This window comes from Microcebus murinus, chromosome 30 (assembly GCF_040939455.1).
Source record: "Microcebus murinus isolate Inina chromosome 30, M.murinus_Inina_mat1.0, whole genome shotgun sequence".
Classification (NCBI taxonomy): domain Eukaryota; kingdom Metazoa; phylum Chordata; class Mammalia; order Primates; family Cheirogaleidae; genus Microcebus; species Microcebus murinus.
The window spans coordinates 4,478,497-4,494,061 of record NC_134133.1 but is presented as its reverse complement, the minus strand read 5'-3'; the positions used below and the strand labels follow the sequence as shown (position 1 = coordinate 4,494,061).

Sequence of the window (15,565 nt, the reverse complement as noted above, 5' to 3'; positions counted from 1 at the left end):
CATTAATCATCTTCTTTCAAAACAAATTAGAGAAATCTCAGTTTTATGCTTCCCAAAGACATTCCTTTTAGATGAATCCAGTGGCTTCCAAAATACCATAAGCACTCACTTTTGGAATTGGTGAGTTTAATCAAGACCCCCAGAGCTTCTGGAATTGTCTGTTCTCTTGGGTCACTCTGAGTAGAAATGACCACATCATTCAATGGTCTTAGAGAATAATCTACTTAAGCTGGGAACTGAAAACAGCTTAACTTTAGAAAATTCAGGGAAAGATGGGCTGCTTAGAAGTTGCTGGAAAAGGGGTTACCAAGAAAAGGAAACAAGCTCACAGATGTATCTAGGTGTCAAAAGCCCTGGCTCAAATGCTAGTGGTAGAATGGAAATGTCAGACAAAGGTACCCAGTCAACCACCATCCCATCTGAGTGTCCAAACTCATTCAAATACTCTCATTCTTCTCAAATTAATTCTTTAAGAATGCAATCTGAACTATAAGAGAAGAAAAGGAAACATGTAACCTTAACCTGCAAACTGGGAGAAAGCAATCATTTCTTCCTGCTAATAACCTAGCACAGAACGACCTTCGGTTCTTATGAAGATTATTTTTCCTGAGTGTTTCCATTCTAATTTATCTTCTCCTCTGAGGTACGAATTAGAACAGAGATCACAAAACTGAAGTGCCTGTAGGGTCCAGGAAGGGAACACAAAAGGATGAGACAGACTTAGTGGAGACTTGGTGAGACTGAATTTTGTCTACAAGGGGTGTGGCCAGCACTCAACTCCAGCTCTTGTAGAATAAGATTCTAGACCCTCAAAAATTTCAAGATATAAATAGGAACGTTTCCATGAAATATTTTTATTTTTTAAGGTGTTAGTACCTAATTAAAATTTCAAACCATACCTTCCTGGCTAAACAAATCCTACTTGTGTGCCTGATTTCATCTGCCAATTTGCACCCTCAATATTAGAAGAAGACGAGAAATGGCTAATCAAAGAGATGGGATCAGGCCGGGCGCGGTGGCTCACGCCTGTAACCCTAGCACTCTGGGAGGCCGAGGCGGGCGGATCGTTTGAGTTCAGGAGTTCGAAACCAGCCTGAGCAAGAGTGAGACCCCGTCTCTACTATAAATAGAAAGAAATTAATTGGCCAACTAATATATATACAAAAAAAAAAAATGAGCCGGGCATGGTGGCGCATGCCTGTAGTCCCAGCTACTTGGGAGGCTGAGGCAGGAGGATCGCTTGAGCCCAGGGGTTTGAGGTTGCTGTGAGCTAGGCTGATGCCACGGCACTCACTCTAGCCTGGGCAGCAAAGTGAGACTCTGTCTCAAAAAAAAAAAAAAAAAAAAGAGATGGGATCAGGGTGACCACCATGAAGTGACAGGTAAATTCTTGGGTCTTCCTTAATTATAGTAAAGAACTCTTCCTGAAAGCATTATCACACTTTAAGTTCCTGACTTAAAATGTCAAGGGCTGTTTAAACTTCGAAACACTCAAGACCTACAGGATCTCGAGAGAAAGAAATTTTATGCATCAGAGAAAGGCAAGAGTGTCAAACACTTATGATTCTGGCAGTGAAGTCTCTCAAAGCTCACAGAGAAGATCCTGAAAATACCCACCTTACAGAGATCGTTCTAAACCAACATGGGCCCGGTTGGAAGAGAAAATTCCAAGTACCGAGAAATGCAAAGCGAAGGCTGTATATCACTGAGAAAAATGCAGCGAAACAGAAAGAAAATAAGTTCTTTTCATTGAGCCAATAATATTTATAGCCTTTGGGCAGTGCCAAAATATGTCAGGAAATGCCAAGTCTTTCTTTGTAAAAGCAAGGTCAAACTTAAAATTTAAACACAGCATTTATCACTGAGAAGAAGAAGGCTTTTTCTTGTTCCTCCATCCCTCACTCTCCTTTCCAAAGAATCTTAATTGTTGGCCGGGCACGGTGCTCATGCCTATATCCTAGCACTCTGGGAGGCCGAGGCGGGAGGATCGCTCAAGGTCAGGAGTTGGAGACCAGCCTGAGCAAGAGCGAGAGCCCGTCTCTACTAAAAACAGAAAGAAATTAATTGGCCAACTAAAAATATATAGGAAAAAAAAAATTAGCCGGGTATGGTGGCGCATGCCTGTAGTCCCAGCTACTGGGGAGGCTGAGGCAGGAGGATCGCTTGAGCCCAGGAGTTTGAGGTTGCTGTGAGCTAGGCTGATGCCACGGCACTCACTCTAGCCTGGGCAACAGAGACTCTGTCTCAAAAAAAAAAAAAAAAAAAAAAAAGAAAAGAAAAAGAATCTTAATTGTCTTAAATGTTTGAAAGACTCAAGGCCAATGGAGAATTCCTCTTCTTCCTTAAAACAAAGTCTCACTATATAATGTTTTCAAGTCAGCATTTCGGCGACACTTCTAGACAATCCCATTAACAGTTAGCAATGGCGATACAGAATGGATTTGCAATGGGTCACACTCAAGGCTCAATTTCTCATTGCCTATTGGGGCCCCTGACGTCTTCAACCCAGGTAGCCCCAGCCACTTTCCCGAGTCAGTAGAGACGCCTTCCTTCCAGACTGGGAGGAGGAAGGACCCGGGCAAGACAGAGATGAAAGCCCAAGCCAACCAACACCCTCCCAATCGGGGACGGGACGGTACCTGCTCGGGCTTGAGGCCGGGCGGGACCCAGGCATACTCCTCCAGGGCACAGCCGGAGTCATCGTCGGAAGTCGAGTTCCTCTGGAAGTCAAACATGAGTTTGCTGATGGTCTTCTCCATCTCGAGCGGCATGGCTGTCACCATGTGGTCCTCCCTGGGGCACTTGCAGTGCAGGCAGATCTTCCTGCAGGCGGCAGAGGGGGAAGGTGAGAAGGAAGAAGGAAGAAAACAAAAACAACAACAACGACAACCCACCCCCCATCCCATGTCTGCAAGACCCTGCTAGTCATCAGCCCTTGGGTTGCAACCCATAAACTCATTCCCTTGGCCACCAGCCTCTGTCTGACCAAAGCATCTCTTGAGCGGTGCTCCAGAGCACACGTGTGTTTGCAAACGACATGCCACACGCATGTGAAACCAGCATGAAAGGTCAAAGGTCAGCATGAAAGGTCAAAGGTCAAAGTAAGCCCGCCCAGGGCATTGAAACACGAATCCCAATCTCCCCCTTCTAAATTGATATCCCGAGAGAGAAATGGTTATATATATATATATATATATATATATATATATATATTTTACTAAGTAAACCACCAGCTTATGAACCATGACCACAATTTCCTTGACTGGAATAGCAATTAAATATACACAATACACACGCCGACCAGAACTATGACCTGCAGATTTAACAAACACTGACAACATAACTGTTTTCATAAAAGCCTTGGAAAACGGAAGCGGTCTGCGAAAGAATTATGGGTGAAATTTTCTTTAAGAGGGACAGCAAATGTATTTTTCAACCCCACTAAATAAATCTGGCCCGAAGACCTCATAGGAAAGGCATTTTCACCTCTACTAAAGATCCTGGTAGGTTTGAAATCCTAATTAGAAACCCAAATTTTCCCTATGTTGGTGGGGTTTATATATATATATATATATATATATATATATATATATATATATATATATATACATAAGATCATGCATGTGAATTATCTCAAAAGGTAGCAGCCAAAGACACAAATCTCCCAAACTGAACATTTCTCTTTTAGGGTTACCATCTGTTCCCTTAACCATGGCTACAGAAATGATGAAGCAATAAATATGTTGAGATCAGCAACACAAAAACATTCCTAGCTTCCACCAATAAAATAAAAAGAGAAGAAACGGATGGAGGAGGAACATCTTAAGAAAATAGGCCATTTTATATGTACCCTTCCCTTTATTATTAGTTTCATTAGCACCTTATGAAGGTGATGAAAGAGCCCAGGATTCTAATCCCCGAATATGCCTGAATTTTTTGATAACAGCTTTCTTACAGACGAGAGTCACATGGCATAAAATTCACCGTTTTAAAGTGTACAACCCACTGACTCTTCAAATATCCCCAGAGTTGTGAAATCATCACCACTTTCTAATTTTGTGACATCTTCATCACCTCCAAAAGCAGCACCAAGAGCATTAGCAGGAATGTCCCATATCCGTCTGCCCCCCGGCCCCTGACAGCCACTAATCTACTTTCCGTCTCGATGATTTTGCCTATTCTGGACATTTCATATAAATAGAATCATATAATACGGGGTCTTTTGAAACCGGCTTCTTTCATACGGAATGATGTTTCAAAATTAATCCACGCTGTTGGGGACTGACATTATACTTTCCTGGTTTAAGAATTAAATATAGTGAGTAATGTATGTGCCCTGCCCAGAGCGTTTGAGAGTAATGTGTTCCGGACAGGGTCCCTGTGACAAACAAGGTTGCAGCCTGGAGGCATAATAAAGGGCCTGAGTTTCTGCACTAAGGCAAGAGCTGCCCAGCCCCACGGCAGTGGGGGTCTGGAGGCCACACGATAAACACATTGTTCCTGTGATTGCTGCTTGGCCCCATAAGATGGCTGGTTGGTCAATGACAGGTAAGATTCCTCAGGCAGGAACAACCTAAGACAGGCACAGCCGCCAGAGGGGGCCAGCTTAGAGGAACTGGGGGCAAAAGTGTACCCCGTGGCTGCCTTGCTACCCTTGCTAATCTCGGTTTGTGATCTATGCCTGGCACCTAGAGCAACCACCTGGAAACCCTGAGTCAGGAGACATCCATGTTCCTAAGGCTACGTGTTCCGGAATTTATGGCCATTGCTGCAATGCCTGGGTGGTCACGTACAGGGAACTAACTTTAATTTTTTAGAGTATAAAAAATAAACTGACCAGAGCATTGGGCACTCGAGTCTTGTAACTGTCTTCGTGTGTGTCTATATGTCTTTCTTTTGTGTTCTGTGTTCATCCCCTGTCCTGCAAACGGGCCATGGCACCATGCTGTAGCATGTATCAATCATTCATTCCCTTCTACCATTGAATACTATGCCACTGTATGGAAACCACATTTTTCATTCATCAGTTAGTGGGCACTGGACTATTTCCACTTTTTGGCTTTTGTGAATAATACTGCTCTGAATGCTTACGTACAGATTTCTTTTTTTGTGTGTGTATATATGTTTCTAATTTTCTTGAGTATATACCTAGGAATAGAATTGCTAAAATGGTAATTTTAAGTCTAAGATTTTGAGGAACTGGGAAATTGTTTTCCAAAATATCTGTACCATTGTACATTCCAACCACTAATGAATGAGTGTCCCATGTTCTCCACATTCTTGCCACACTTGTTATTGTCTTTTTGATTATCGCTATTCTAGTGGGTGTAAAGTGGTATGTAATTGTGGTTTTGATTTGCATTTTCCTAATCACTAATGATGTTGAGCATCTTTTTATGTGCTTATTATATATCTTCTTTGAAGAAATGTCTATTCAAATGTTTAATCTGTTCTTTTCATTGGGTTATTTGTGTTTCAATTGTTCAGTTGTAAGCACTCTTTATATATTTTCTGAATACCAGTCCTGTATCAGATATACAATTGGAAAATTTTTTCTCTCATTCTGTGTGTTGTTTTTTCACTTTCTTCATGATGTCTGTTGAAATACAAAAGTTTTTAAGTTTGATGAAGGCTAATTTATTTTTCTTCTGTTGTTGCTTTTTATTTTTGGAATCATATTTAAGAAACCATTGCCTAACCTTCGGGCATAAAAATTTACTCTCCTAATCTAATCTAAGAGTTGTATGATTTTACTTCTTCTATTTAGGTCTATGATCCATTTTGAGTTTGTTTTTATATATAGCGCATGTAGGAGTCTAACTCCATTCTCATATGCTATCCAGTTGCTTTAGCACTATTTGCTGAAAGGATAGTTTTCCCCCATTGAACTGTTTTGGCACCTCTGTCAAAAATCAATTGACCATAATTGTAGGAGCTTATTTCTGGATTCTCAACTCTAGGCTGTTGATCTATATGTCCATCTTTATGCCAGTACCATATTGTCTTGACGATTGTAGTTTGGTAGTAAGTTTTGAAATCATGAAGTATGATTCTGCAACTTTGTTCTTTTAAAAACTTGTTTTGAGTCTTCTTGGTCCCTTGGAGGCATTCATAAAATATGAATTTTAGAATTAGCTTGTTAATTTCTACAATAAAAGCTAGGTGGGATTTTGACAGGCATGCACTGGATCTGTAGACCAATTTGATGAGTATCGGCTCCTTAAACTACCTTAAGTCTTCCAATCCATGAATGATCAGGATGCCTGTCCATTTTTTTTCAGTATCATTTATTTAAGGGATATTTGGTGGTTTTCAGGTGCAAGTCTTACAATTCTTTAGTTAAGTTTATTCCTAAGTATTTTATTCTTTTTGATGCCATTATAATTGGAATTGTTCTCAAATTCATTTTCGGATTGTTAGTGTGTAAAAACAAATAGTTTTTATACTGATGTCAAATCATGCAGTCTTGCTGAACTCATTTATCAGGTTCTATTAGTTTGTGTGTATGTGTATGTATTTTTTAGGATTTTCTTTTTCTTTCTTTTCTTTTTTTTTTTTGAGACAGAGTCTCGCTTTGATGTCCAGGCTAGAGTGAGTGCCGTGGCGTCAGCCTAGCTCACAGCAACCTCAATCTCCTGGGCTCAAGCGATCCTCCTGCCTCAGCCTCCAGACTAGCTGGGACTACAGGCATGCGCCACCATGCCCGGCTAATTGTTTCTATATATATTAGTTGGCCAATTAATTTCTTTGTATTTATAGGAGAGACGGGGTCTCACTCTTGCTCAGGCTGGTTTCGAATTCCTGACCTCAAGAAATCCTTCCGCCTCAGCCTCCCAGAGTGCTAGGATTACAGGCGTGAGCCATCGCACACGGCCTAGGAGTTTCTATATACAAAACCATGTCATAGGCAAATAGTTTTACCCCTTCCTTTTCAATATGATATCTTTTTATTACTTTGTCTTGTCTTATTGCTTTGGCTAGAACCTCCAGTGTAATGTTCAACAGAAGTAGCAAGGGTAAACATCCTTGTCTTGTTCCTCATCTTAAGGGACCACATTCAGTCTTTCACCATTCAGTATTGTGTTAGCTGTGGGTTTTTTGTAGATGCCCTTTATCAGGTTAAGGAAGTTCTCTTCTATGTTAATTTGTTTTTGTTTTTTCATCACAAAGGGTGTCGGATTTGGTCAAATGCTTTTGCTTCATCTACTGAGATAATTAGTTGTTTTTGTCCTTACTCTATTAACGTGTCGTGCCTGAATTTTTGGCACAAATACGTACTTGAAGACACCAAATCAGTTTAGTGTAGCCAAGCCAGGCTTGTCACATTCTCCCACATCCTGCTTTTCATCGGATCGAAATATTACACAGACAGAACGCACACCTCAAATCTGGTTTGCATCTCCAAACTCAAAGAAGTTCCATCCAAACCCTGGCTGTTGCTTTTAAAAATCAGAGCTCATTTTAACAGTAACTGTTTAATTAATCAGCTACTGTAAAGTGGTCAGGGCTGTTAGGAAGCAGTTGGATTTTCTTCCCTCAGAATTTCTCATGCCAGTTTGTGACTTAAAGGAAAAAAGTTTCAGCGTGCTTAAGCAAATTTAGCAAGCTCTTTGGTGACTAATACTTTTTGCTAGAAAGTCATACATTAAAAACAAAATGTAGAAGAATTTTACCACGTTCAGTTTCCAGAATAGCCATCCATAAAACCCATTTACTCAGCAATGAAGGTAAGAGGACACTATTTAATGCTGCATGGATGTGATCTAATGAGCTGACACTCCCGGAGAAGGAATAAAAACAAGAAAACAAAACACAGGGGTACAGAATCAGATACCAAATGAGTGTCAACAAGTGGAGGACAGGCCGGGCGCGGTGGCTCACGCCTGTCATCCTAGCACTCTGGGAGGCCACGGCGGGAGGATCGTTTGAGCTCAGGACTTGGAGTCCAGCCTGAGCAAGAGTGAGACCCCCGTCTCTACTAAAAATGGAAAGAAATTAGCTGGACAACTAAAAATATACAGAAAAAATTAGCCGGGCATGGTGGTGCATGCCTGCAGTCCCAGCTACTCGGGAGGCTGAGGCAGGAGGATCGCTTGAGCCCAGGAGTCTGAGGTTGCTGTGAGCAAGGCTGACACCATGGCACTCACTCTAGCCTGGGCAACAGAGCGAGACTCTGTCCCAAAAAAAAAAAAAAAAAGCAAGTAGAGGACACATGGGGAGGGGAGGGGAGGGGGGAGGGAGGAGAGGAGGGGAGGCGAGGGGAGGAGAGGGGAGGGGAGGAGGGGAGGGGAGAACAGGAGAGGAGGGGAGAGGAGGGGAGGGGAGGACAGGGGAGAGGAGGGGAGGGGAGGACAGGGGAGAGGAGGGGAGGGGAGGACAGGGGAGAGGAGGGGAGGGGAGGGGAGGACAGAGAGGGGAGGGGAGGGGAGAACAGGGGAGAGGAGGGGAGGGGAGGGGAGGACAGAGAGGGGAGGGGAGGGGAGAACAGGGGAGAGGAGGGGAGGGGATGGGAGGACAGAGAGGGGAGGGGAGGGGAGAGGAGGGGAGGGGGAGGAGAGGAGGGGAGGGGAGGAGAGGAGGAGCGGAGGAGAGGAGGGGAAGGGAGAGGAGGGGAGGGGAGAGGAGGGGAGGCGAGGGGAGGAGAGGGGAGGGGAGGGGAGAACAGGAGAGGAGGGGAGAGGAGGGGAGGGGAGGGGAGAACAGGGGAGAGGAGGGGAGGGGAGGGGAGAACAGGGGAGAGGAGGGGAGGGGAGGGGAGGACAGAGAGGGGAGGGGAGGGGAGAGGAGGGGAGGGGGAGGGGAGGAGAGGAGGAGAGAGGAGGAGAGGAGAGGAGAGGAGGGGAGGGGAGGGGAGGAGAGGGGAGGGGAGAGGAGAGGAGGGGAGGGGAGGGGAGGAGAGGAGAGGAGAGGAGGAGAGGAGAGGAGAGGAGGGGAGGGGAGGGGAGGAGAGGAGAGGAGGAGAGGAGAGGAGAGGAGGGGAGGGGAGGAGAGGAGGGGAGGGGAGGGGAGGAGAGGGGAGGGGAGAGGAGAGGAGGGGAGGGGAGGGGAGGAGAGGGGAGGGGAGAGGAGAGGAGAGGAGGGGAGGGGAAAGGAGGAGAGGAGAGGAGGGGAGGGGAGAGGAGGAGAGGAGAGGAGAGGAGGGGAGGGGAGGAGAGGGGAGGGGAGAGGAGGAGAGGAGAGGAGGGGAGGGGAGGGGAGGAGAGGAGAGGAGGAGAGGAGAGGAGAGGAGGGGAGGGGAGGGGAGGAGAGGAGAGGAGGGGAGGGGAGGGGAGGGGAGGAGAGGGGAGGGGAGAGGAGAGGAGGGGAGGGGAGGGGAGGAGAGGGGAGGGGAGAGGAGAGGAGAGGAGGAGAGGAGAGGAGAGGAGGGGAGGGGAGGGGAGGAGAGGAGAGGAGGGGAGGGGAGGAGAGGAGAGGAGAGGAGAGAGAGAAGGCTTAGGGCCCATGGAGTTATTCAACACATAGCTATTAAGCACCTACTGTATGCCAGGACCTGTTCTTGGCACTCGGGCACCCAAAACAAACATCCCTGCCCTCTCAGCCTATATTCTCAGAGGGAGACACATACAATAAGCAGCAAACAGAATAAGTCCCCCAATCACATGGGAGATTAAAGGTGGCGAGTGCTATGGAAAGCCAGACAGAAGCAGGGGAAGGCTGGTCAGGGTGGGGAGGGTACATAGTGAGCAGTATGCACAGCATTTATTTGCCCATCGGTCCTGCAAGAAAGCAGGTGTCACCCCCACTTTCCAGAGAAGAAAACAAAGCCTCAGAGCAGCCCCGCAACTTGTGCCAAACAAACCCTAAACCAGGCGTCCTCAAACTACGGCCCTCGGGCCACATGCGGGCCGCCTGGCACATTTATCCGGCCCTCTCGGTTGTTTTTGCCGCCGCTGCCTGTCCTGCTTAGCAGCCGGCTCGTCCCGGGCCCACAGTGCGCACTCTCCAACGGTCTGAGGGACGGTGGACTGGCCCCCTGTTTACAAAGTTTGAGGACCCCTGCCCTAAACAGTGGGCAGATCATGGACTCAAAGTAGGATCTACAGAAAACATACCTTCTTCCGACCACAGAACCCCCTTTTACTCCTGAACCACACACTCAAAAGCAAAATCAAGAAAGAAGAAAAGGAGAGGAAACAAAAGTAGTCAATCAAAACCGTGGGGACCTTATCTATTTTCCCTGCTCCCTGCCTGCCTTCCACTCCTCATTTATAATTAACAGGCGCCCCCGTGGCAAGGCATTTTTATTTGCAAAGAATTCTCAACCTTTGGGTGATGCCGTGACAGGCTTTGAAAATGGCTAATTTAATAACCTTCCCCTACCCGTTGGAAACCCAAAGCCCAGACGCTCAGAAAGGGGCAGGGTGGGTACAGAAAGCCAAGAGGATTCCCCTTCCTTCTTGTGTCTCTCCGTCTTTGGCAAAATGCACGCAGCAACACCCAACAGCTCTCTCTCCCTTTCGACATGCTGATTAAAGCTTTGCACCTGAATGAAGCATATTCAGGGGTGTGTGGGGAAATATAGGATTTGCCTTTTTGTTTTTTAAATAGACATTTATGAAAATAGAACCTGCTAGTAAAGCAGGATTTCATTTAAAAAAAATTAAAAAAATAAAACACACAAAGAGTGCATGGGTTTCATTCTGTCTGGGTTGACATTCTACCTGCACGTAATTGGGTTTGCGAATGACAGGTTTCCAAGGAATAAGCCATGATTCAGAGAGTGGAGATGCTGCATGCTCAACCCCTGCAGACTCGCCCAATCCAAAGTCGCTGCTATTAATTCACTGCTTCCGTATCCCAGAAGCCAAATCGGCCCGTCCCTGGTACACAGGACGGACGCCAGCAGGTGGTGGCCCCTTCTCTTTAACTGTCTCAGAGCGGCCTGGTCATCTATCGGCACCAACGACCCGTCCCCCGTGGAGAGAGCACCTGGCAATTTATACCCATTAACCTGCCTGCCCCAATGTGGGGGGATGCATCCTGAACAGGTGAATCACAGGTGGGCTGCTGGAAACATGCACCCTTGAGAAATTGACAGGTTATTTACAACCCTTGATATATTGACAGGTTATTTACAACCCTTGAGAAATTGACAGTTTATTTACAACCCTTGAGAAATTGACAGGTTATTTACAACCCTTGATATATTGACAGGTTATTTACAACCCTTGAGATATTGACAGGTTATTTACAGGCCTTGAGAAATTGACAGGTTATTTACAACCCTAGAGAAATTGACAGGTTATTTACAACCCTAGAGAAATTGACAGGTTGTTTACAACCCTTGAGGTACTGACAGGTTATTTACAACCCTTGAGAAATTGACAGGTTATTTACAACCTTGAGATATTGACAGGTTATTTACAACCTTGATATATTGACAGGTTATTTACAACCCTTGAGGTACTGACAGGTTATTTACAACCCTTGAGAAATTGACAGGTTATTTACAACCTTGAGATATTGACAGGTTATTTACAACCCTTGAGAAATTGACAGGTTATTTACAACCTTGAGATAGTGACAGGTTATTTACAACCTTGAGATATTGACAGGTTATTTACAACCTTGAGATAGTGACAGGTTATTTACAACCTTGAGATAGTGACAGGTTATTTACAACCTTGAGATAGTGACTGGTTATTTACAACCTTGAGATAGTGACAGGTTATTTACAACCCTTGAGAAATTGACAGGTTATTTACAACCTTGAGATATTGACACGTTATTTACAACCTTGAGATAGTGACAGGTTATTTACAACCCTTGAGATGTTGACAGGTTATTTAGAACCCTAGAGAAATTGACAGGTTATTTACAACCCTTGAGAAATTGACAGGTTATTTACAACCCTTGAGATATTGACAGGTTATTTATAACCTTGAGATATTGACAGGTTATTTACAACCCTTGAGATATTGACAGGTTATTTACAACCCTAGAGAAATTGGCAGGTTATTTACAACCCTTGAGAAATTGACAGGTTATTTACAACCCTAGAGAAATTGACAGGTTATTTATAACCTTGAGATATTGACAGGTTATTTACAACCCTTGAGATATTGACAGGTTATTTACAACCCTTGAGATACTGACAGGTTATTTACAACCCTTGAGAAATTGACAGGTTATTTACAACCCTTGAGGTACTGACAGGTTATTTACAACCCTTGAGAAATTGACAGGTTATTTACAACCCTTGAGGTACTGACAGGTTATTTACAACCCTTGAGGTACTGACAGGTTATTTACAACCCTTGAGAAATTGACAGGTTATTTACAACCCTTGATATATTGACAGGTTATTTACAACCCTTGAGATACTGACAGGTTATTTACAACCCTTGAGATACTGACAGGTTATTTACAACCCTTGAGAAATTGACAGGTTATTTACAACCCTTGATATATTGACAGGTTATTTACAACCCTTGAGGTACTGACAGGTTATTTACAACCCTTGATATATTGACAGGTTATTTACAACCCTTGAGGTACTGACAGGTTATTTACAACCCTTGAGAAATTGACAGGTTATTTACAACCCTTGAGGTACTGACAGGTTATTTACAACCCTTGATATATTGACAGGTTATTTACAACCCTTGAGGTACTGACAGGTTATTTACAACCCTTGAGATATTGACAGGTTATTTACAACCGAACCCTAGTGAGAAGCCATAGGATAAAGGTAAAAAAGGGATCTTCCTTGGCAGCCTGATTTCTGAAATGTAACTCCGGATGGGATGGTAAACATCATTAAGTCTTTTTTATTCTTTCCTTTTCTGTCTCTTTCTTTATTTTTTCTTTATTTTATTTTATTGAGACAGAGTCTCACTCTGTTGCCCAGGCTAGAGTGCCTGTGGTGTCAGCCTAGTTCACAGCAACCTCAATTTCCTAGGTTCAAGCGATCCTCCTGCCTCAGCCTCCCGAGTAGCTGGGACTACAGGCATGTGCCACCATGCCCGGCTCATTTTTTTAAATTATATATTTTCTTTAATTCTTTTCTTATTTTTATGTTACTTTATTATTTCAAAGTTCATTAATAATTTTTTTCTACATATTTTTAGATGTCAAATCAATTTGTTTCTATTTTTATTAGAGACAGGGTCTTGGTCTTGCTCAGGCTGGTCTCGAACTCCTGACCTTTGAGCGATCCTCCTGCCTCGGCCTCCCAGAGTGCTAGGATGACAGGCGTGAGCCACCGCGCCCGGCCCTTTTCTGTCTCTTTCACCCCCTTTTTTTAATGAGAGGAAAATGTATTTTGCAAAAGAACTCACTCAAAACACAAAACAGGGCTCCAGACTTGATCTGGGGGAAGATGACGACTACACACCCAACTTCTCTGAAGCTCAAACTCCCCACCAAACCCCAGGCATGCTCGTGATCCTACAGTCCTCAAGGTGGCCAAGACACAAGCCTGAAAACCAGCATGCTTCCTGGATGCCACTACGTCATTTCTAAACATCACAAAATATGGATTCGGTGCTTGACAATGCGATACACGAAAAGAAGGAAAAAAAAAAAAGAGGCCGTTGATGGCTTTTAAGAGATAATTCTTTTTCTTTTTTTGAGACAGAGTCTCACTCTGTTGCCCAGGCTAGAGTGAGTGCCGTGGCGTCAGCCTAGCTCACAGCAACCTCCAACTCCTGGGCTCAAGCGATCCTCCTGCCTCAGCCTCCTGAGTAGCTGGGATTACAGGCATGCGCCACCATGCCCGGCTAATTTTTTTCTATATATTTTTGGTTGTCCAATTAATTTCTATTTATAGTAGAGACAGGGGTTTCTCTCTTGCTCAGGCTGGTCTCGAATTCCTGACCTTTGAGCCATCCTCCCGCCTCGGCCTCCCAGAGTGCTAGGATGACAGGTGTGGGCCACTGCGCCCGGCTAAGAGATAATTCTTAATCATGAAACTCTGAATATACATAATAACGATCCTAGTCGTGGGGAATTGTACGTCTGGTTGCCAAGATATCACATGGAGATGCTTGGGGAACATCGGGTTAGCCCGGTGACTCTGGTCACACAGGTGCGGGGCGGGGCTCGGCCATGTGGGCCAGGTAATCAGGATGTCGCTAGCCCCCTGTGGCTGCAGGACACTCTGTGTAGCAGCCTCCTGGTTGGAAAGGAGAACGTCAGAGCGTGGTTTAAAAACGGGTGTGGGTTCTACCGGTATTCCCAGATGTCTCTGCAACTCTGGGCAACGTGCGTGTCTCAGAGGTTCCGGGGGACCTCTGCCAACCCCTTCTGGACACCACGTGTCATGCTCTTGCCCACCTGCCACTCAGCCGGGGGCGTGTGCGTGCAAAGGTGCCGGCGAGAGGCAAGACTGCGCCAGCCACCTGTCCTCCTGCCTTCCGCCTCCCTGTTGCCTGGGCTCCTTGGTCCCACGCCCACAGCCAGGCCACGACCCGGCCACGTCCATGCACGGGGTCAGGGCGCCAGACTGCTTAGGAAGTGGCTCAGCCCCGGCGCAAACCAAGTGACCGATGAGGATCACACAATGCTAGACCCGACAAACGTGGCAATGTCCCGGCTAGCCAAGGTTGGGTGTGGGAAAATGCGCTTTTGCTAAAGACCAAGGGCGAAAATAACCCAAAGCCTTCCATTGCTTTTTTTTTTTGCCAAATAACAAATGCATCCTGGGCATTTAAATTCGCCCATGACTCCGGCTCACTAAAAGCCAAAGAACGGCTCTTTGTATTCTTAACAATCAAGAAAAAGAGGGCAACCGTCTTCCTCCTTGTGATACCGGTTATTATTTAACCCTTTGCACTCGGACGTTGAATGTGACTTGACACGGCTAGCAAAAATTAAGAGAGATTAAAATTGCTCTTTGAATGCATCAATAATTTGAAATATTAAAAAATCCAAATAAATAAGTTCGTATGAAAAGAAACTCCAGTTTTGTATTCTCCTGCCACGCTCTGTAAAATCTGGGGTATTTGAAAAATTAAATCCAGAGTAAAATAAAGGAGTCGAGAAAAAAAGCAAGCGAGTGCAAAGGGTTAAAGTAGGGGTCCTCAAACTTTGTAAACAGGGGGCCAGGTCACCGTCCCTCAGACCGTTGGAGAGTGCGCACTGTGGGCCCGGGACGAGTCGGCTGCTCAGCAGGACAGGCAGCGGCGGCAAAAACACCCGGCGGAGGGCCGGATAAATGTGCTAGGCAGGTGGCATGTGGCCCTCGGGGCGCAGTTTGAGGACGCCTGATTTAAAGTTACTACCCCCTTATCCTTATTTTAAAAAGGAATACACAATCGATGTAGGAAAAAAAAAAAACATTCAGAAAATTACAGATAAGCAAGAGGAAGGGAAAAAAAAAATTCAAAACACTCACAATCCCAAAGATAATCAACGTTAACCACAAACAGATGCTGGCCTCTTTTCCAAATGTGCGTTAGGAAACCGGAGACCAGACTTCATTCTGTGTGTTTCCCGTCAGCCAGAGCCAGGGGGGAAGACTCCGGCCCGGAATGACAAGACTCGGGCCAGAGCCACCCAGACGGGCGCACACAACTCGCCCGGCACACAGATGTGCATCACCCAACCCCGATACCCGGGCAGG

At 45.1% G+C, this 15,565-nt stretch overlaps 1 protein-coding gene across 3 annotated transcripts in view; it reads right to left on the bottom strand.

Moving 5' to 3' along the window:
• The window catches only part of PRICKLE2 (prickle planar cell polarity protein 2), a 352,714-nt gene that overhangs the window by 75,221 nt on the left and 261,928 nt on the right, over positions 1-15,565 (bottom strand). For all 3 annotated transcript variants that reach the window (XM_075998834.1, XM_075998833.1, XM_075998832.1), the window contains exon 2: positions 2,640-2,823. In XM_075998834.1, coding sequence (XP_075854949.1) covers positions 2,640-2,783 — 144 coding nt within the window. In that variant the 5' untranslated portion in view covers positions 2,784-2,823. The remainder of the gene's footprint in view (positions 1-2,639; positions 2,824-15,565) is intronic.